The sequence below is a fragment of the Pinus tabuliformis genome, chromosome 4_1 (genome assembly GCF_031772625.1).
Source record: "Pinus tabuliformis cultivar Carrire ecotype Pingquan chromosome 4_1, CPIR1, whole genome shotgun sequence".
NCBI classification, from domain to species: domain Eukaryota; kingdom Viridiplantae; phylum Streptophyta; class Pinopsida; order Pinales; family Pinaceae; genus Pinus; species Pinus tabuliformis.
The window spans coordinates 728,931,583-728,954,115 of NC_142303.1; the positions used below are offsets into that span (position 1 = coordinate 728,931,583).

The window sequence follows — 22,533 nt, forward strand, 5'->3', positions numbered from 1 at the left end:
GTAATGAGTAAAAAAGTTCTTTTGAGCTCCTCTCGGCTCACTTGCCTTTATCTTTGGATGAGATTTTCTCCTTTCGGTCTCAATTCCAGTAGACATAAACATCTTCTCGAGGATTTCTTTCCTTTTATCGCACTTATCTACACAATGGTTAGATGAAAGGAAAAAGGTGCATGGAAACATTTTCCTTAACACGTTATTCAAATTCGTGTTTTGTTTTCCATCATGAAAAGCATTCGAATTAACAACATTTTAATTAACAGAACGATTATACCTCTTTCTGTTGTCCTTTGGCTTACGTTTCCTACGTGAGGAACTTGCGTGGCTTGAAGAACTGAGCTTTCCACCTTCTTCGATGCTTTCATCTCTCTTTGGAGACGTTTTCCCCTTCAAATCCTCCTTACGCTTGAGGAACCACGTGGGAACTAGTTATGGGTGAAAACTCCAACATGTTGCCTCCTCGTGTCCTCCCTTACGGAAAAAGGAACACATGACCCATGAACCATCACTAGAATACCATTCTTCTTTTGCGACATAGCCTAAGCCTTCATATTTAGGCCTCTCCTTGGCTGCAATTGGATTTTTGATGCCCTGCTGGTTTATGCCAAGGCCTCCTCCCTTGTAACCCATCTTGGTCAAGAGTTTGGATCCAATGCCTTTACTGTGTTTTTCAAAGGCTGCAAATGAATTTACATCAATACTTTCGCATAAGGAAGAAGCATGTAAATTCTTACCATTTGTTGCATCCTTTGATTGGCATACGAAGATGTTTTCAAATTCCCTTTTAATTCGAGATGTGTCCTCTTGGACTCTTCGGCTCTCTTCTTTCAGCTCCTTAGATTTGGGTGCTGATAGAACCTCATCTTCCACATCATGTGGATAGAAGGTACAAACTTGTCCATCTACCTTCTCTAAAGGAATTTCTACACTAGCATCTTGCATAATAGTTGTAGAAAAACATGAAGATTGTGGAGAAGATGGTGGTTTATCACCATTCTTGTTACCTTCTTCCCTTGGAGAACATTCTTCAATTGGAGGTCTAAATCCTTCACCTTGAAAATTGGTATTCCTCTCTTCATAGAGGACTTTCACCATTTCTGCCATGTCTAAGAAATAATTTCTAAAATCCTTCACATCCTCTTACATTCTTGCAGGCTCTCCTCCTTGGGACATGCTTTGTTTGAAGCTTCTACTACAATTTGAGGTAGAACTTGGAGGTAGAGATTGAAACTCTCTTGCTCTCCTTTCCAAATCCTTCTCCTCAATGACCTTCAAAATACATTTACTTGCAAACAGCAGTCAATTCCTCCTTGCACAAAGCAAAACCATAGCTCTGATACCAACCTGATCTAAATTGGGGCAGATTAGTAATGCTATGCTAATTCCCCTCATCAGAATATAAAAATGTGCTTCAGGTTGTACTCCAAAATAGCAAGTAAAAGCATGAATTTTATGTGTTTTTCTTAAGATAGTTTCATGAAGAAAAACTTAAAACATGAAACCAAAACACTAAATGGAAGCATGCATCAGACAATAATACATTAGACATTGATAAACGAGTTCACCCCTCCTAGGTTTCATCTCCTTGGATCGGCTCTAAAGGCATGACCCCTTCTCCTTATGCTCAAAATTCTTCAGAGAAAGAGTACACAAATGTGCTGACAAAAAGAGTGGCGTGTTTCCCCTTCAAAGAAACATTCTTTTGCAAAGAATTCTCACTCTAAACATGTGACAACCTACAGTTTGTCATGAAACAGTCAGTAAGCTAAGGGCTCTCAAATCAAGACCCCATACTCTAACTTCCAAGAGCATAAACAAGTGCAGAAATCCACTTGAAGCACTTAAACAAGCCTCTTTCTCCATACACATATAGAGAAAAGAAGAAATATAGCTATAGCACTGTTGTAATGACTACTGTAGAAAGCACGTGGAGGCTGGAAGACCCATACAAGGTCATCTCCACCTTCAAACTCCTCCATAAACTAAATCAACACTCTAGTTGACCAGGGCACACATAGGCTTCACTTTACAAAAATCATATCCAGAAGTGCTCCTTTCATCCTGAGACCTATTCCAATCAGTTCGAAATTCCAAAAGATGGCTATCTAGCCTCTTTTTACATCCAGTTTGCTCGAAAATTGCCTTAGTTATGAGTTTTTCCAGTCTCCCCACAATTTCCTCCTCCAAATCTGGCTTACTACCAGTTAAATTCATATTCTACAGTCTAAACGAGCAGTTCTACCCAAATTGGTGGTTCCGCCGTCAATCCTGCCTATCTCATAGTTAAGGATGAGTGATCACATGAGGAGTGGAGGCCCAGAAGTTAAGGTGACGGTTTGCAACCCTGTAGGATATCACAATTGGCATACAGAACCTTATACCAGGCGCTCTACGAACCCACTGGGATTATTAACTGTAACATATAAAATCCTGCATCTAGGACTTATCAGAATCGGCTTTTCCTTCAGCGTAGAGACCCTTACGTGCGTTCTGTGATAACACACACCCACAGGGTTATAAAATGCAACATATAACATATCGTATTTGGGTTATCGGTGGTGACACATATATGATTGTGCCGGGGGCCAATTATTAACATTATGTAATGTGAGATATGCGATCGCATCACAACCTACTGCATCGGTGATCGATTCTCATTCCTCGTCCAAGCTACGATATGCGATATCTCAATTGCAACCGGGATCCTGCTGGGGGCCGATTTATAACACCTTTCCACCTTGTGACTATGATTTGCGATGTGATGGACTAATGGCTAGATGCCACTTGGCGCCTCCTCATTCGCTGAAGACTTTGCTACATCATCCCAAGCCTACCATGTGATCAAGTCAACCTTGAACTTTGACCGGATATAACTTTTGCATAAGACCTCGGATTTGAGTGCCATTCAAAACATTAGATTCAAAATGACGAGCTCTTCAATCTAAAGTTGAACGTATCAAAATTCTGACACTTTGAATTTTTTACAAACTTTGAGCTCCTAATCATGATCTCAACAACAAAAACAGTACATTACAAATCTTTGACTCATAGAGTAAACCTCCTTCTAGAGTGTTATGATTCTCCCTGAAAGAAATGTTCTCCTTTATAGAACTCTCACTCACAAGTTGACTCACTTTAGCAAAGAAATGACGGGCTAAAAGAAAAGGACTCTCTCACTGAATGTAGCAACAAGTACTCATACTCATTCTAAGATCAAGAAGCACAAATTCAACTACTTCATAATGAAGTGTTGAAATGATTTTTTCCCACAATCATGCTAAGAATATATTGAAATTGTCAGCTTTAATGAAGAAATAGGTACTACGTATGTGTCTAGAAGGCTTGAAAACCCTTGTTTATGCTCTTTCTGTGCTAAAAAAGGTCTCCATATGGCCTTAAAGAATCCAAAAAGAGTCTCTATCTACAACACAAAAGGACTTGCCTCTGCAAATTGTTCAACATCCAATATTCAAATCTTAAAAGCGATATTGCCATTATGTTTAGAACACTCAAAAACCCTATGTAGGCTCTTCTTGGGCTTAAAAAGGATGAACGTTGCCAAAATAGGTCTCCTCTATCCTTTCTCTGCTATATGTCCTACAAATTGAAAAAATTGCCTAACCAAACAATGAACTCGTCCTTTGGCAAGTCCGTAAAGGATAATTTCACTCGAGATAAACATTGATTCCACCATTGAAAATTTTCACACGATTAAAACATGCCATTAGGCCTTAGCATTGATTATTTATCCCTATTTTTTAGTCGTATGGGTTCAACGTAGCTAGGGGAAGAGGCCAAAGGCCATGTGCCCATTGAAAAGAGGCCACATGTCTGCTAGCACTCTGCCCCTGATCGCATCTATGCCATATGGCCTGGGGATGAGCCACACGCCTGCCCCGCCATCCAAGCCCTCTGTTGATATCCTTGTGTGTGGTTTCATGCCATAGTTGAAGCCTGGGGCTAGGGCTTACCGCCCCCCCCAACCCCTTTTGTTGGCCATTCATTATGCGCCCAGTTATTGGTAATAAATGAGACCGGGGGCTAGGATCACCACCCATCCTCGTCGCCTTTGTATTTTTGTCATGTTATATAATATTCATAGGGGCTAAGGCCAGTCAGGCGAGCCCCTTGACCCACCTCCCAACACATAAAATTATTACACAATAAATAGAAATGGCTGATATGATATAACAACGAACAAAGTTGCAGTAACAATAAGGAACTTGGTTAACTCGCTAGAGATCTTGGGGTCGAACCCTGTTGGGTCGGTCGATTGGGCCAGCAATATTTTTCATAGAAACTAGAGGCCACATGGCGCCTTACCATTGGGGCACGTGGCGCCTCGTGATTGGTTAACCACAAAACTCAATAGCCAATAAAATTCCACCAAAACAGTTTGTATTACCTGTCATGCATCAACATGTGATTGGTCCATACTACACACCATACTTTTGAGTCAATTACTGACATCATCGTCATGTCACCTATACAGCTTGCCCAATAAACAACCCAATAAACTCTGTAAGTTGACTTTTTAATTGTTTGCCAAAAAATTCAAAACGCGATAACTTTCACATACAATGTTGAATTGAGGTGATTCAAGCGTGTTGGAATCAGAACGACGATATCTACAATTTTCCACTAGTTTTGAGTGATTTTAAGCACTTTAATTTTTTAGAATATTTTTTATCCGTTGGATCATTCCTCTCCACTAGAAGCTCTTGGACCACCAAAAGTTTGTTTTTACTCAGCATGTAAGTGAGGGTATGACTTCCTCACTTTCTCGATCTCATTCCACATTACTTTACTTAGATTGGTACTCTTGAGCCCCACTTGAAGATACTCCACATTGCATCTACGTCAAGTCCTGATTCTCCTGCCAAGAATTGAGTCTTCTTGCAAATCATCTAAATATTTAGGAGAAGAATCTTCAATATATGAAATGTGAACATTCTCTTCATGATCATCAATAATTCTACTCATACAATCTCAATTTTTCCACATTCACAACAAAATAACTTTACATATAAAGTGGAAAATCTAATAAAAAAGCTTCATTACCAATCTTCTCCAAAATTTTAAAAGGACCATATCTGATTGAATTGAGACTTTTACCTTCACCTTGAAGTCTTTCCTTGGTCATATACAACCAAACTTGAACTCCTATGTGGAAATCATGATAAACTTGATGTTTTTCATGCCTTGCTTTGTATTTTTCTTCATTTTTCTAAAGTTGCTCTTGTACACTTTGGTGCACTAAATAAATTTGTTCAATCAAATTCTTGGGTTTGTTCACATCACTATATCCACCTACTATAATACATTTACCAAAGATGAAATCCACAGGAGACTTTGGAAAAAAACACAAGCAAGCTTCAAATGGAGATATTTTCATAGATGAGTACTTCGCATGATTGTAGACATGTTGGTTGTAATTCAAATGCTCATCCAAAATTTTAGGAATATTATCACAATATCCACAAAGGAGATGCAGTTTTTTACAATTTGTAATAAATTCGACTCTCAAATTCCATATAAATTGACTCATTAACAAGCCAAAATAACATAAAATGTCAAAGAAAATATTGTTGCATATAAGTGATTTATTCATAACACCAATTTTACAAAATACCCAATTCTGGGGATATGCAACATGTGGAATACGAAGCAAATGAAGTATTTAACTACACAAATAGTCTAACCATTTCTCACCTAGCTTGTCTAGGTTGTTTTCTTTCTACATTTCACTTTCTTTTGGAGCTACTTCGGGGATGGTTATGGTGTTCCTCACATGTTCGTTTTCCTTCTCTTTCTCAGGTGATTTTATAAACTATTTTTTCTTCTTTGGATGAAGATGTGGATGAAGCTTCCAACATTTCTCAATCCAATTCCCACTTATATTGCAATAAGTACAAAAGTTTTTGTGAGAATTTCTTGGCAAAAAATTCTTTGGACTTGGAAGATGATCTTCCTTCCTCGTCTCACTTCTAGTCGACATATTCTCTTTCTCAAGCATTTATTTCATTTTTTGGAACTTGGCTACAGAATGGTTAAGTGCATGACAAAAAGTACAAGGGATGACATTCCACAAAAAAATATTCAAATCATCATGATGCTTATAGCCATAGAAGGCTTTTGAATAATCATGACATTTATAACTTTTATAATTGTCCTTTGGATTAAGATTATGTTGAGGAGAACTTGACTTAGTTCTTCCTTTGCAGCGCTCATCTCTGTTTGGATATGTTTCCCCATCAATGTCATCATCATGATATGATAATCCTTCAACTTGCAAGAGTTCTTTCTTCACAAATTTTACACTTGAAGAATTGCTTGACTTTGCAGTTGTGGACCATTCTCCAACTTCTTCTTGAACATATCCTAATCCTTCATGTTGAGGTTATTTTCTCACCTTAATAGGATTTTAATGATACCATGACTATGAATTCTAGGACCCTTACCATTGTATCCCATTTTTCATACCAATACCCTTGTTATGTTTCTCAAATGATGCAAAAGAAGCATTATCATTGTTAAGTGAATGAATTGAACAAAAAGTATCTTTTATGTCCTTTTCTACTTGCAACTCTTGGTCCTCTTCCTGAAGTTTAACCCTCTCCTCGTTCTTCTCTTTTGTAGACGAAGTGGTAGATGAAGATTCAAGAAAACTACTCCTGTGATTTAAAATATAAGTAGTGTACTTTAACTGAAAAGGGTATAAACATCAGTCATCACATGACCACAAACTTGTCAAGTCTTGGAGGAAGCTTCGATAGCTGAACATTCCCCAGTTTACACTTAAATGATATTCTCCAACATCAGGCACAACTTGTTCTTCTCATCCTCTATTGCTTTTGACAATCTTATTAGTTCCATGTTCTCCACTTAAAGAGAATAATTCCTCTCTTCCAATTGTAGGATCCCTACTTGCTTCAAAATTTTTCCCATGCTCGTAATCTGGTTAGAACCTACTCTGGTACCAGTGATCTGAAATTTCGATCGTCCTCTGACACTTTGCAAGTTTTGATAAATTTTAGCCTTCAAACGGTCACTTAGATCGTAACTTATTCAAAAGTGAATAGTTAAGTTTTAGATGAACTTAAAGATGAAACAAAATCATATGAAATGTAACATGATGAAAATAGATAAAGTGACAACCAAGTTTGTCAACTGTGGACTATGGGTCCAGGCCCTACTGCAATGTTTAGGCTACTTTATTGATCCCAGAAACAAAAAGAGTACATTGCAAATCTTTAACTCATAAAGTAAACCTCCTTCTAGAGTGGCATTGTTTCTCCTTGAAAGAAAAATTCTCCTTTAGAGAACTCCCACTCATTAGTTGAATCACTTTAGCAAATAAATGATGGCGCTAAAAGAAAAGGTCTCTCTCACTGAATGTGGCAACAGATCCTGGTACTCATTCTGAGATCAAGAAGCATAAATTCAATCGCTGATAATGAAGTGTTGAAATGGTCTTCTCCCACAATCATACTGAGAATAGACTGAAAATCACTACTCTAATGAAGAAACATGTGTTGCAGATGTGTACGGAAGGCTCGAAAACCCTTTTATAGGCTCTTTATGTGCCAAAAAAAGGTATTCATATGGCCTTAAAGAAGCCAAAAATAGTCTTTGTTTGCAAGACAAAGGAGTTGGATTTGAAAAATGTTCAACATACAATACTCAAGTCATAAAAATAATGCTTCCATTGTGTCCAAAACACCCAAAAACTCTTACATAGGCTCTTATTGAGCTCAAAAAGGGTGAAAAGTGCGCAAGGTAGGCCTCCTTGCCCCTTTCTCTATTATATGTCCTTTAAATTTACAAAACCGCCTAATGAAGCAAAAAAATAATCCTTTGGCAGGTTCGTTGGGCGATAATTTGACTTGGGATCAACATTGATTTTGCTGCAAATGGTGCAAATTATCAAATGCTTAAAACATGCCATTACACCTTAACGTCAATTTTTTAGCCCTCTGTTTCGGTCGTATGGGTTGAACATGCTAGGGGCCTGCAATATAGGCCACACACTGGCCAACACTCTACCCCTGGTCACATCATGTGCCGTATGTCCGGTGCTGGGCCACATGCTCATCCTAGCCTCCAAACCCTCCGCCAATTTCCCTACTTGTGGTCTCATGCCATAAGTAAAAAATGTTGCTAGGTCTCACTGCCCTGCCCCTTCCGCTCATTGTTGGTTATGCGCCCGATTGTGGCTAATAAATGGGACAGGGGGCCGAGATAACCACCCACCCAAATGGCCTTTGTATTGTGGTCACGTTATATAATATGACCGGGGGCTAGGGCCGGTCGGGAAAGCCATCCTGCACCCCCCAACACATTAAACCATTACACAATAAATAGAAATGGACCATATGATATAAGAAGGAACATAGTTGGTGGAATGGTAAGGAACTTGGTTAACTCGCTAGAGGTCTCAGGGTCAAACCCCGTTGTGTCTGTTGGTTGACCCAACAATATCTTACATAGAAACCAAGGCCCACATGGCGCCTCATGATTGGTTCACCACAAAACTCAACAACCAATAAAATTCCTCCAACACAACCTGTACGACTTGCCACATGTCAGCACATGATTGGTTTTTACTGCACACTGTATCGCTCAATCAACTCAACAACCAATAAAATTCCTCCAACGCAGCCTGTAAGACTTGCCACATGTCAACACGTGATTAGTTTTGACTGCACACTGTATCGCTCAATAAAATGTTGACGTCAGCACCATGTCACATGTATGACCTACCAAGTCATCAGCCCAATCAACATTGGATGATTGGGAATTGGAGGCTTCAATGCTTATTTTCGTGTTGAGACTTTTACATGACACTTTTAGGGCCATGTTCCCATTGACACCCAGTTCAGGATTGGTGTCATCGAGGATGAGGTTTGCATTGAATGCGAGGAAATTTTGGATTCAAAGATTCTCTAGATTCTTGACATTTGGAATACAAAAGGCTGACATAACCAATACATGTATATAATGAATTTATATTGGCACGTGAGGCTTATTTTAGGGAAAGTCCTCATGAACAGATGGTATGCAATGGATAACATTCTGGATAAAATGGATGAAGTGAAGATTTTGTTGATGGAGGTTGAAGGCCATCTCCCCATAAAAAAAGGGGCTTGCCTCCAAGCTCGATAATGACACTACAAAGTAATAATTAAGGCTAGCCCATAAAATTGGAAACTTCCCTCTCTTTATGACTCCTAGGTTCATTTTGTTTGATGCTTTGTCATAAATGTTTACGCATCTATTGTACTATGTTATTAATCTTTTTGATGGCTTTCCTACTACAGGGGAAACTCATCACCATATGTTTGAAATCCGTAACTTTGTAATATGACTGCCTCTATTTCACCAAGTAGAACATAATATTCCAAATTACAATATGTCTCCAAAAATTTGAACTCGCCACAGTTGGGAACAAAAATGTGTGCCATACCGCTTATGCTCTTTCAACACCCATCATTTTTTTTGGACAATGAATAAATCACAATAAGTTAGTTTATGTTTGCTTTATGAAGTGGTAAGCTAGAGAGACATAAGTACCTATGGCTATTATAAATTTGTGAATGATGAAATGGAAACGTTAACTAACAAAAAAAAAAATTGAATATTACACATGCATACATTAAAAAGATATAATTATGCTTTGAAAAGAAGCAAAAAAAACCTATATTAAAAATTGAAGATTAATAAATTTCCTATTAATTTATAATCAATTGAATTTATAATTTGATTTTATAATTAATAATTAATTTTTGAAAATATCTTGTTAATTTCAATTGAATTTATAATTTGATTTTATAATTAATAATTATTTTTTTAAAGCATATTATTCATTTTATTTTATAATTTGATATTTTTTAAAAACCAAAATCATATTTTTTTAATAATAAAAATAACCTAAATTAATTATAAATTAGAGATTATTTAATTTAATTATTCTAAAAATTTGGCTTTTATTCAAATGGAATAATACAATTCTTTTATTAAAATTTAAAATCTGATTATTTTTTCTTAAAATATTTTATTGAATGTATAAATAAATTTAATGAAACGTTAATAAATATCATCGAATTTTAAGCAAGTTTAATGAAAAAATATATTTAAATATATTTTTAATTTAAAAAAATGATAATTAATGACAACTATTTATTTTGTAAGAGTGGAAGAAGCCATATTCTTTTAATATGAAAATTGATTATTAAAAAAAGCTATATTCAAGGAAACTTAGTCAAATTCAACTCAATTCCATTTTAAGAATAAACAGTTACACCGTCCCTGCTTTAAAAAACAGACAATCCTTCGACCCGCCGAACACCTATGCAAAAGGGGACCTCCTAACGCGTCACATTTACACCGTCCTTAGCTTTAAAATCGTACGATTCTGAACGAGCGGATGCAAAAGGGGGACCTCCACACCTGTCAATTTTAAACCGTCAGCTTCGAAAAGGGACGATTCTCAATGAGCGGAGTACCTTTGCAACCTCGAAACGTCTCCGTAGTCGCTCCAATCGGCCAGCCACCTTTTGCAGAGAGATCACCCGATGTGTAGGCTCCTTTTTGCAAGGGACCCGTCGATCGTTTTGGATTTTTCTATAGTTTAAGGAATTCGATACCTATCTGGTTATTGATTATGAATTGTATTCTACTTAGGTATTCTGGTTATTAACTATGAATTGTATTTGGGATATCAACTTATTTAGAATAGGGCAGCGACTGGATATTATCACAAATTTAAGTTGTTTGACAATTTCAGTGTTTCATGGGTTTTACAGATGCTAAATACATATATGAATTAAAAACTCATTTCAACCAACAAAGATCAAGAATGACAAAAACATTTCGTTCAAATTCCCACCAAAATTTGGAAAAAAATATAACAGTGAGAAGTTAATCAACGTACTTTATTCCCATCTAGTTTGACGTTCGTGTCTTTTTCGTCTAGGTTTCCAATGCCACAAGCGCTTCAGCTAACGTAGTTTGACCTTGTCACTTTTTTCGTTTGGGTTTTGAATGCCACAGGCCCTTTATTGAAGTCCTTGGCTTCACTGATCTGTCCACTGGTACGTAGAACTATCACGTGGAACGGCATGGAATAATGATTTCCACCCATACCTGGCACAATGTTCCGTACCCATTACAGAAATCCAACGATCCATGTGTCGGATTCATCACCCCGCCGTTTCTTATAAAAGGGACCTGAATATAGCTGCAGCACTGGAGATACAAGCTATGTTTATGGTTTCTGTAGTAAGGACAGTATGCATTGTATAGCCGGCTCACATTTTGTGTCTATGTGTAACAATAACAGTATTGCATCTAAACAAAGCTTTGCTAGTTGCATTGAGAATGCAAGATCCATTTCTGTTTAGGGAAGCCAAGTTGTATATCCGGGGATTACACAAGTGGCCTCTATATCAAATATCACAATTTTAAGAAAGTGAGAAATTAAAATATGGAGCCTCATGTTTGCAAATTCTAAGTGCATATCATATCATAGTTTATATGGGTTTGTGTATATTATTCTCGATAGATGGGTATTACCAGGCCTCACATGCTTGCGGCCATTTCTTATGAGATTCGTTAGCCCACCGCGGCCATAGAGCATGGCTACTGAAATAGTGACGTTACTTTACTGTGCCTATCCAGTGAAAGTATGGCCTGGGAGTGGAGGATTCGCTACAGTCCTTTCGCGAGAGTAAGCAGTAATTGCAACTCATCTCATTATTTAATCCAACCTCACAAAAGCAATAAAATATATTTTACAGGTTGAATCCGTGTGCTTGGAGAATTGGGCAACCAAATATAGTAATCAGTAACATAATTGCAAATAGCAAATTTGCGGCATCATTCCACCGATATAAATATGTGGATTTGCTGCGTTGAAATCAAGATGAATCAGTTAGTTAATTCATGTGTTTTTTTTCCAGCGGCATGATTAAAGGGTTCGCGGGACCGGGACGCAGTCAAGAGAGGCGCGCAGTGCATAAAAAACAAAGCCTTCGGATGCCATTTCCATTCCCAAACACCATAACAGTTTTTTTCTGCTTTTCAAAGTGAATGTTGTTATAATATTCTTTCTTTTCCAACCTAGCTAAACCTTCTCAGTTCAATGAATCTTTTTCGACGAATTTTTAACTATTATTACTTCAGTGACGCAGTATGAAAATGACTTGTCAATTAAGAAATAACTGCTAAGAGAGACGAAATCAGTTAAGATTGGAGAGAGAAAGGGGACAGGGCCTCGCCTTTTTATGAAATCCTTACTCTCAATATTCATATTCCCTGATTTCGTGGCTAGTTTGTCTGGTTCCTTATAAAAAATTATCCACTCCAATGGTCCATGTCGGCTTCGGTTTTAAAGCGTGAGAGGGACACTCTGCAGCTTTATTTCCACTCAACTCTGAAACTCATTCTAAAGTCTATTCCATCAACATGTACGCAGGCATAAAATTAGATTAATTCGGAGTTGGGAGGACTTGCCTCAACGGTTAGAAGGGGACAAAATTTAGTTAAAAAATTTCAAATTTTTTGTAGATATGTTTCTTAGGATGGAAATAGATTCAGCATCATCAAAAACGTCTAAGGCACTTATAATTATGATTTTTGACAGCTTTTACTTGTATTTATAAAAATCCCTACCGGATTTTTTCAAAATATCACCAGAATTTTTATAACTTTCAGGACAAAAAAGCATAATTTTTAGACTATGGCGATTAATTCTTTCAAATCATAATGTATGAGATTGAACTTTTGTGATCATAATTTGAAAACATTTATTTATGAAAATGATGAATATATTTTTGTGTGAAGAGGTGTTTTACAATTTAATATAAGGATAGTTGTATAGATATAAATATTTAACATTTATATGTAAATTTAACAAAAATAAATAAAATGTTAAAATTAATTTAGTCATTCTAATTTATTTAAAAATTATGCTCTAGAAAATTGCATAAAATTATTGCCAATTATATTGGTCAATATTAAATTAATAATGTTGGATAAACAAATCATCATAATGTTTGAGATATGAAGTGGATAAGTAAATTGCTTCTTCAAGTAGAAGAACTTGCAAATTTTGGTGGGTACTATAAAGACTTCTATACATTTACAATTATACTCCTACATAAGTGCTTAAGAAAAAATATATAATGGTGGGAAATAATTCATATAAATATATATTTTAGATTTTATTGGTATGCATTTTTTTACCCAAAGATCTGCCTAAATTATAGTGGGAAGTAATCACTGGTAGATATGTTATTTACTTGAGCATAACTTATATTTTAGTATTTTTTTAATGGTTTTCCTCCAAAGCTTATGAATAAAATTTCCCTACACAAATATTTAAAAATCATGCACCAATATTGCAACCATATCCATAAAATTATGGCATAAAATATGTAAGGGGGTAAGGCTTTAAAGCAAATGTTTGATTTTTTTTTTTAATAATATTGAAAAAAATATATTTATTTTTCAAAGTTAAACATTATAATTTACATTGGTTAATGCTAAACTAATAGTGATCAAGACTAATAATGATTCCATAACCATATTTAAATTTAATTAATAAGAACATCAAAACTTAAGACTTACAATAAACTTACAATATAACAAGTTTCTTAACCATGGATATCAACCCCCACTTTACCATGGATATTATTAACTTGTATAGGTTTTGTTACAATACCATGGACCAATACCATACAATATTAGTACCACATAAAAACCATAACTCATTTCACAATGAAAATTAGAATGTAAAATATTGTATACATTACATATAGCATTCATAACATACAACGCAAATTCTTCGTCATATGGATGGGGGGAGAGTGAGAGAGTGAGTGAGATGGAGTAGAGAGAATTAAAATGTAAAATATTGTAGACATTACATATAGCATTCAAAACATACAATGCAAATTCTTCATCACATGGATGCGGAGAGCGGGGAGAGAGAAAGAGAGAGAGAGAGTGAGTGAGATGGAGTAGGAGAGAGAGAGAGAGTGAGTGAGTGAGATGGAGTAGGGAAATAGAGGGGCGGAAGAAGAAAGGTGAGAGAGAGAGAGAAAGAGAGTGAGATGGATAGGGAAAGAGAGTGACAGAGTGAGTAAGATGGAGTAGGGAAATAGAGGGGGGAGAGAAGAAAGGTGTCTGTGTGTGTGAGTGAGAGAGAGAGAGTGAGATGGAGTAGGGAAATACAGGGGGGAGATAAGAGAGGTGACAGAGAGAGAGAGAGTCACTGAGTGAGATGGAATAGAGAGAATTAAATGTAAAATATTGTAGACAATACATATAGCATTCATAACATACAATGCAAATTCTTCGTCATATGGATGGGGGGAGCGGGGAGAGAGGGAGAGTGAGAGAGTGAGTGAGACGGAGTAGGAGAGAGAGAGATAGTGAGTGAGATGGAGTAGGGAAATAGAGGGGGGGAAGAAGAAAGGTGAGAGAGAGAGAGAGAGAGAGATGGATAGGGAAAGAGAGTGAGAGAGTGAGTAAGATGGAGTAGGGAAATAGAGGGGGGGGAGAAGAAATGTGTGTAAGAGAAAGAGAGAGAGAGAGAGTGAGACTGAGAGAGGGAGTGAGATGGAGTAGGGAAATAGGGGGCGAGAAGAAAGGTGAGAGAGAGAGTGATAGAGTGAGTGAGATGGAGTAGGGAAATAGAGGGGGGAGAGAAGAAAGGTGAGAGATAGAGAGAGAGTGAGTGAGATGGAGTAGGGAAATAGAGGAGTGAGACAAAAAAGGTGAGAGAGAGAGAGAGAGAGTGAGTGAGATGGAGTAGGGAAATAGAGGGGGAGAGAGAAGAAAAGAGAGAGTGACAGGGAGGAGAGAAAGAGGGAGATGTAAGAGAGAGGAAGAGAGATGAATGAAGAGAGAGAGGAGAGAGGGAGGGAGAGAGAGAGATGGAGTTGGAGGGGAAGAGAGAGGCAGGGAAGAATAAAGACGTATAGGCATAGAGGTAGAGAGAGGGAGTGACAAGGGAGAGATGGAGAGAGAGGGAGAGAGGAGAGGAGGGAAGACATAAAGGAGAGAGAGGGGGGGACATAAAGATGAAAGGGGGAGAGAGGGGGAGAGAGAAGGAGAGGGGGAGGGAGATAGTGACAAAGTTGGATGATAGAGAAAGAGAGATGAAGGGGGTAGGTTGGGGGGTGGCAATGGGAGGTGGGAGAGAGAGAGAGAGAGAGAGGAAGAGAGAGAATACACAAGAGAGAGAATGAGATAGGGAGGGAGAAAGTAGAGCAAGAGGGAAGAGGGAGAAAGAGGGGAGGAAGAGCGAGAGATGGATCCAGCCTAGATATGGTATGTGTGTATATAAAGACCATCCTAGATCCATCTTAACCCTCGATTTATCATGTGCCAAGATGGATAAAATCTCTTTTCATTTTGAAAAAAAAAAATTATTTCAAGAAATTTGATCCCTCTTAGTACTAAATCCAAGCCTAAAATGAATCAAAACTAATTTATACTCAATCCATAGAAAAATATTTGTATATAAAAAAGTTAAACATATTATATATATATATATATAATCAATTTAATAATTTTATGGATATATACCTCAATGAGTTGTGTAATACCATCAATATGTATATAAAATATATGGACAAATTTTTTTCTTTTAACTTAAATATTTAAATATTAAAAAATTTAAGTTTAAATCTCAAATAAGTATATATTTATCATTGTATTTGGAAATCTATGGTTTAAATTAATAAATTAATTAATTTCAAATGAATTATAAAAATATGAATTATATGTACATAATAATTAATTAAATTGTGTTATATCCCACTGAAACACCATGTAAACAAATGCTAATCGAAGTGAGGCATAATTACATATATAATTAATGATGGACACACACATTTCATTCATGATTAGAACATTCATAAAAGGGACATATATCCCTTGTGCCTTTGGGGGTGCTCCTTGTCTTTTTGATATAGGTGTTGCTTTAACATGATCAACTACTCACTCTCCCTAGGTGTTTCTTTAATAGGATCAACTACTCGCTATGCTTCTAGCACATTGGGATACACATATCCCCATTGATATTTTCGGTGCATTATATATTTATATATATCGCGATTAATATTTATTGTGCGTTATATATTTATATATATTGCGATTAATATTTATTGAAATTAAATATGTTTTATTAAATTTTAAATAAATCATTTTTTTAACAATTATAATTTTATATTTTAGAAGTATGATATATATGTTTGTTGAGTGGAAATTTGTTGTTTAATAAAAGTTTTTATTTTTTATGTTTATTTGTTTGTGTTTTTTTACACGCAGAATGAGTTATGTATTAGCTTTCTTAGTCGCATCACACAAGGTTAATTTCTTGATGCCTGTTATTATACACCGTCCCCAAGCACGATACCATCTCCAAGGATGACGCATGGGTAAGTCGAAATTTGAATATTGACTTACAAAAGAGCACAAATATTTTAGCAATACATTGTCTGGTTAACAAGGCGCACCGTGAGGTTTATTTTTTAATTAAAATTATATAAACATATAATGTTAATTTATTTTTCTAATAAAAATTAAATAAATGGTATATTATTTATTTTTAAATTTATTATATAATTATAATATATTTATTTTAATTTTACATTTATTGAAAGATTAAATTAATATAACTTTAAATTAAATTAAAAAAATTAAGATGGAAAAAAAGATAAAGTAATTTTATAATGATTTATTTACACATGAATTTATTGGTTTCTATATTTTTCTGTAATTGGTCTTATGACTTTTAATTGCTCGCAACTCCTTGAAGTCTTACTCTACCCCATGATTTCCTTTTGCCCCTTGAATCTAACATTTTTTGCTAGTTTATTCTAATCATGCCTCCCATCAATCCTTGTCCGTCCATCCTTGTCTCATCTTCCTTCTTGACAACCCTTGTTGCAACCCTTCCATGTGTTTATTGGGTTTTGATCTCTATAGTTGGCAGTGCACTTTCCCATCCTCCATCCCTCAACAAGCCATGCCATTGAGGGGGAGGTCGTTATGGTCCTGAAGACATGATCCAAGACCTGCCATGCCATTGAGGGGGAGGTCGTTATGGTCCCGAAGACATGATCCAAGACCTAGGTGTAGGATGTTGAGACCATTTACCATTTAGCTACCTCACTTGATATTCACAACCAGATTAGCCATCTCGACTCCCTATTATCTAATGACCATCAAGATTTCTTATATTTTGAGATCCCGAATAGGTAGACCACTGGATACTTGACCTTAACAGTACCCAGAAAAAAATCTAAACTTCATTACCCTTCATTGGTAGATGAAAATCGTCATGAATAAGATCCTAGAAGAAAAACATATTAAGCATAATGATATTATCTAAGCTTTAAATGATATCACAAATGGATAGTGGAAGCATCATTCGTGCATACTCAACATAATTATAGTATCTACGCTTTAAATGACATCACACAAGCATAATGGAAGCACCGTTGGTTTTTGGATAGTTTTGACCCTAGGATTGCCCACCTGGAAAGAAATATCCATGTGATTTAAAACTTCCATTTCTTTTTGGGGTCCACCGCGCAAGATTTAGCTCTAGTAGCTTCATCAGATTCTTGATACTTTGTTATGTATTACAATAGTACTTTTTTTGATGTTTAATAATTGATAAACATTTTTATTTACAGCAACCTGTCTTATTAGTCCCTGCCATCTGGCATCCGGCAGGGACTATAGTAATCGATATGACCCGACTTAGCATTAGTTCACCCCTTTCCTTCTCTGTTATACGGCGGTTAGAGCGGGGATATGCCTAAGTTTCATTCGCACCTTAGCTTGGCCATCTTATTTGGCCTCTTCCCGAGGCGGAAGAGGCTCGACCATAGCTTAAAAGCTATAAGCGCGGTGCATTTTCGCTAACCGTCACGGGTGTCTGGTTTTAATGTTAGCATTACTTCCGCCGGGGTATGCGAAGGTTTAATAAAGCTCCATGTTCCCTGTTACAATGTCCTGCATTGGCAGCTGGTGCATGCCATGATGCACCATGTTACAATGTCCTGCATTGGCAGCTGGTGCATGCCATGATGCACCATGGTTCAACAGCTGTGAGATGAAATCTGCATGAACTATATTGAACTTTTCTGTGATTATATCGTCATTGTCGTCCGGATCTGCGATGTAGGAGAGAATAAGCTTGATGCCTTTGGCGACCTGTTTAGCAGTCGGGCACGCGCAGCGAAGGGGCGCAACGAGTTTAATTCCAGGCGTTAAATCGTTAATGCCGTACCTTGGATTCTGCTCTCGCATGGCCTGGCAGGTCGTGAGGCCCTCAAATGTCTGGTTCGCGAAAACGTCGGTTGCGGGGCTTCGAACCTGCGACCTGTTGTATCGAATCCATGACAAACTGTAAGTTCTCAAATCCCCATTCCCTGCACAACAGAATTATCACATTGAATTTCAAATCCAAAAACCATAATCGAATCTTTACTACTATTTAATTGAAAATATAATGGGTCTTACCTGGAATAAGTACTGTTGGCCGAGCTGCTGTCCAGTTTATTCTGCAAGCAAAGCTTATTGGACATGGAATATTGCTTTCAGTGTTTTCCTACGGGGAATATACAAATACTCATCTACATCGAAGAAGAAAGTCCAATTCGCCATGAATTTGTACCTGTGCAAACTATCGTTCACAATAAGGAACTGATTATGGTAATACCCATCATATTGTTCCTGCTCTGTTACATCCTGCAATGTCACTCGACCTGCCCTGATCCATGGCTCCAACACCTTTCTAACCTGGGGATGCACTCCACCTGCATCGTGAAAAACAAAATGCGACCTAGGCCCAAATAATTTGGCATGATAAGCCATCCACTCCCTCATTCTCTGAGCACTCAGGTCACCATACAGGGAGGAACCACAGTAGAGATAATCATAGGGAGGAGCCTGGCTATAAACAGAGCCATTGTAGCTACCTTTTTCTTCCTCGAGAGCAACGATCCTCTCTGGTTTTCCAAACTCGTCGCCATGGATTGCATGAAGAATGAGCTCTCCACCATTATCATCGGTGCCCACGCTCTAGCATTTTGTAGGCCTTGCCCTTTATTAATCTTCCAGAAGACGAATTCTTGGGGATGCATTCACATTCAAATCGTGGCTTTCCATAAACATGGAGAGGCTTGGAAGCGAGACCAACTACAGCAAACGTGGCTGGACCTCCTCTGTAAGCGCCCATTTGGATAAACAAGTATGCAGCGCTCCCATAAGGACGAAACACCCTCTTGTTCGGATCTTCTTTCACATGAATTAACTCAGTGATTCTGCTGGTGCTGTTCATGACAATACTAGTATTATGCATTTTACTTGCCATGATCATATCCTTCAGCTCTGTTTTTCTGATTTCGACACTGTATGCACCAGGGTTCGAATCTCCCTGGAGAAATGCTTGTGCCAGAGATTTACAGGAGGAGAAATCTTGTCTTCCAAATAGAAAATAGTGGCCTGCTATAAGCAAAAAACCCATAATTATAATCGTCTTCATGAAAAATTTAGCTCCCTTGCAGCTTGAAATAAATCCAGGGCCTGGATATTCCTTCTCTGTCTCTTTCTGTTTCTCCATTGCCATCGCAAAATCGAACACAGGGCACCCCTAAAATCTAGAATTCTCTGTCACATCTAAGCCCAGAAGAAGACGATTAAATTAAACAGGGCAAGGCCTTTCTGAGCGGGAGCCGGCAGTCTGAGATACCAATTATCTCTGGAAAATGAAGGCAGAAAGACGCGCAGGAAAGTTCTCTGGCTTTTCTGTACCGTCAGGATCAACACAGAGGCTGAAACATCCCAGGTATTCCTATACGGCATATACTGGATGGTTCTTTGATTTCTTATCTTTACTTACAACGTATTCCAGCTTCGTCGCTCGATCATGGCGATCTTAGGGTGCAGGTAACGCGACACTTGGTATCCATGCGGTAGCATGAAGTCCAGCGGTCCAGCTGTGGCGACTTTTATATATTTATATATTCTAATTGTCATATTATTTTATTTAATAATTTTTTATATAACTTTTAATTATTCATTTTTTCTTTTTATTACTAGCCTGTTTATTACCACGTCCGTATTTGCCCAGTCTTGATCCGACCATCTCTCGTTAGACTCTCGGTTTCTTGCCATGGGTGTGTAAAACACACCCTCATTGATTCTTTTGAGCAGATCTTTTGATTGCCATGGGCTTTTGCATGACGATGTTTTTGTTTAAGTGACTTTATTTCTCTGGATTGTAAGGTGTGCTTGACTCTAGCAATTTGTTACTTAGCATGCAAGCAATTGCTGTAGGATAATTTCTCTACGTTGAGCAAGTTCCTTGGGTTAATTTCAGTGCATACTTTGAACTTTAACTTGATGGAATTTGTTCTTGTGCCTTATACCGTTCTGAATTTTCTTTTAAAGCATTACTGTAGCATTCCTATTGACCGAAATTTGACTAAACTTCTGTTTTGCGGTTGTGGCTGGCAGGCTTACATGTTTAAGTATGATTCAACTCATGGGGTATACAAAGGGAGCTTGAATATTGTTGATGATACGACTCTTGAAATTGATGGTCACAGTATTACTGTCAATTCTAAAAGGTATGCCCCTTAACATTAACCAATGTGTAAATAAACACTGATAATTATGATTTAGAGAATAATGATGCTATGATCTCTTGGAAACCACTGCTACAGGGATCCTTCAGAGATTCCCTGGGGTAACTATGGAGTTGAGTATGTTGTAGAATCATCTGGAGCTTTTACAACAACCGAGAAGGCTTCTGCACATCTTAAGGTATATTTTTTGTGGTAATTTTTGTATTTTTTCTGTTTGCATCTATAGTTTTCCATCGACAAATGTACTTAAGATTGTTGCATCTATATTTTTCCATCGACAAATGTACTTCCTGCAAACATTGTGTTACTTTTATTATCCCTTGATGTCAACAGGGGTTGAAGCTTCTGTATCATGCTCATCTATCCGTATCAAGCTTACTGAATGCGAATAGAACTCATATCATGTCTTTATTAGGAAGATACAACTATAAACATAATTTGTGCTGTCCATATGAGAGTTTTAGTTTGGATTTTTTGTTCAACTTGCACTGTATGTATGATGCAATCAGTTTAATCTTTTGCACTGGGACTGCAGGCAGCACTTGTTAAGGAACCGGGTGTATCTGTCAACCGTGTTGTGTGGAGTCCAGATGATTTGCATTTGTGTTCAATGCCACAGTTGCTATTAAGAATTTTTAATATAGCATAGTTGAACTATACATCTCCAAGTTTTGAATCAATCTTACAAGTTTTGAACCTGATATTTTGAGGCCTGTGAAGAAGGTTATGTTTGCCATGGGTTACAGTCACTGAGATAGCCCCCGGGGAACTTGCTGACCATTGCTGAAGTTTGTTACCTGTCATAAAGGTCGGATTCACATCAAGGAAGTTCAGTTTGTTGCATGGCCTTGTTTCTCATGTGACTACAATGGGGCCTTTGATTTTGCTACATTCATCAAGCTGAATTTAGTCCATTGTAGTACAAGAAAAATACTGATGGGATTGTCCAGTGACTACAGTAGTTTTCCAGTTTTAAGGACTCTATGACACTTTTAAAGAATTATTATCGCATTAAACTTTATTTTAACTTTTCATATTTGTCAAGATAAATTTTCAGTACTTAAGGGTCTCTTTTGAGTTTCAGGTAATTTTTGAAACTTCTGAAAGAATAAGGTTGTTTTCAATTGTAACTCTTCATTTCTTTTATAATGGTGAACAAAACAAGGAGATATGGAAATTATGATCATGGGATTGCTCAATGTTCTTGTGTATCTTGTTGTATATTAATAGTAAATCCATAGATACCTGCATCCTGGTAGATTGCTCGAGCAAGCTGCAGCCTTTGCTTTTGTCCACCACTCAAATTGATGCCTCTTTCACCAATCTCTGTTTGATCCCCATGAGAAAACAATTCTAGGTCTTTCTTCAGAACACATGCTTCAAGTACACCTTCATACCTGGTTTTATTCATCTTGTTCCTGAATAAGATGTTATCTTCAATTTTCCCACTTTGAATCCATGGAGACTGTGGAACATAAGCTATGGTACCACTGACCTTCACAGTGCCTGCCCTGTTCAACCCTTCTCAGCTCTTGGAGCCTACGTAGATATATGGTTTCCCAAGCTGCTGGGCTCCAAAATACCATTGTCTCTGGGCCAATGACTCAATCATCTTTGCACCAAAGAAAACAGAGGCCAGCACATAGCCTTCATAGGAAAAATGCTCTGTTCCTCCCAAGTACTCTACGAACAAGTTTATCAGATATGGACCTATATATGTTGCACAGCTAAATATGGCTGCAAACAAAGCATTGATTATCATTCCCTTCCAAACAGATGACAGAATGGCCTTTAGCATTGATGGGTTCTGTATATTTGTCTCGACCTTTTGGCAGCACCAGTTGGTTTCAAGTCCTCGATATGA

General features: G+C 37.2%; 1 protein-coding gene across 1 annotated transcript; it reads left to right on the plus strand.

Annotated features, from left to right (window-relative positions):
- The first annotated feature begins 20,355 nt into the window (after positions 1-20,355).
- On the plus strand, positions 20,356-20,957 carry LOC149178205 (glyceraldehyde-3-phosphate dehydrogenase GAPCP2, chloroplastic-like). The gene is made up of 2 exons (XM_089423562.1): positions 20,356-20,651; positions 20,748-20,957. Exons 1-2 carry the CDS (start codon positions 20,425-20,427, stop codon positions 20,863-20,865), a joined length of 345 nt encoding a protein of 114 aa, XP_089279688.1. The 5' UTR covers positions 20,356-20,424; the 3' UTR covers positions 20,866-20,957.
- The last annotated feature ends 1,576 nt before the right edge of the window (positions 20,958-22,533 follow it).

Coding starts and splice junctions, on each gene's coding strand:
- LOC149178205 (XM_089423562.1), top strand. CDS start 20,425: ATGGAATTTGTTCTTGTGCCTTATACCGTTCTGAATTTTCTTTTAAAG. Junction 20,652..20,747: donor ATTACTGTCAATTCTAAAAG/GTATGCCCCTTA, acceptor CCACTGCTACAG/GGATCCTTCAGAGATTCCCT.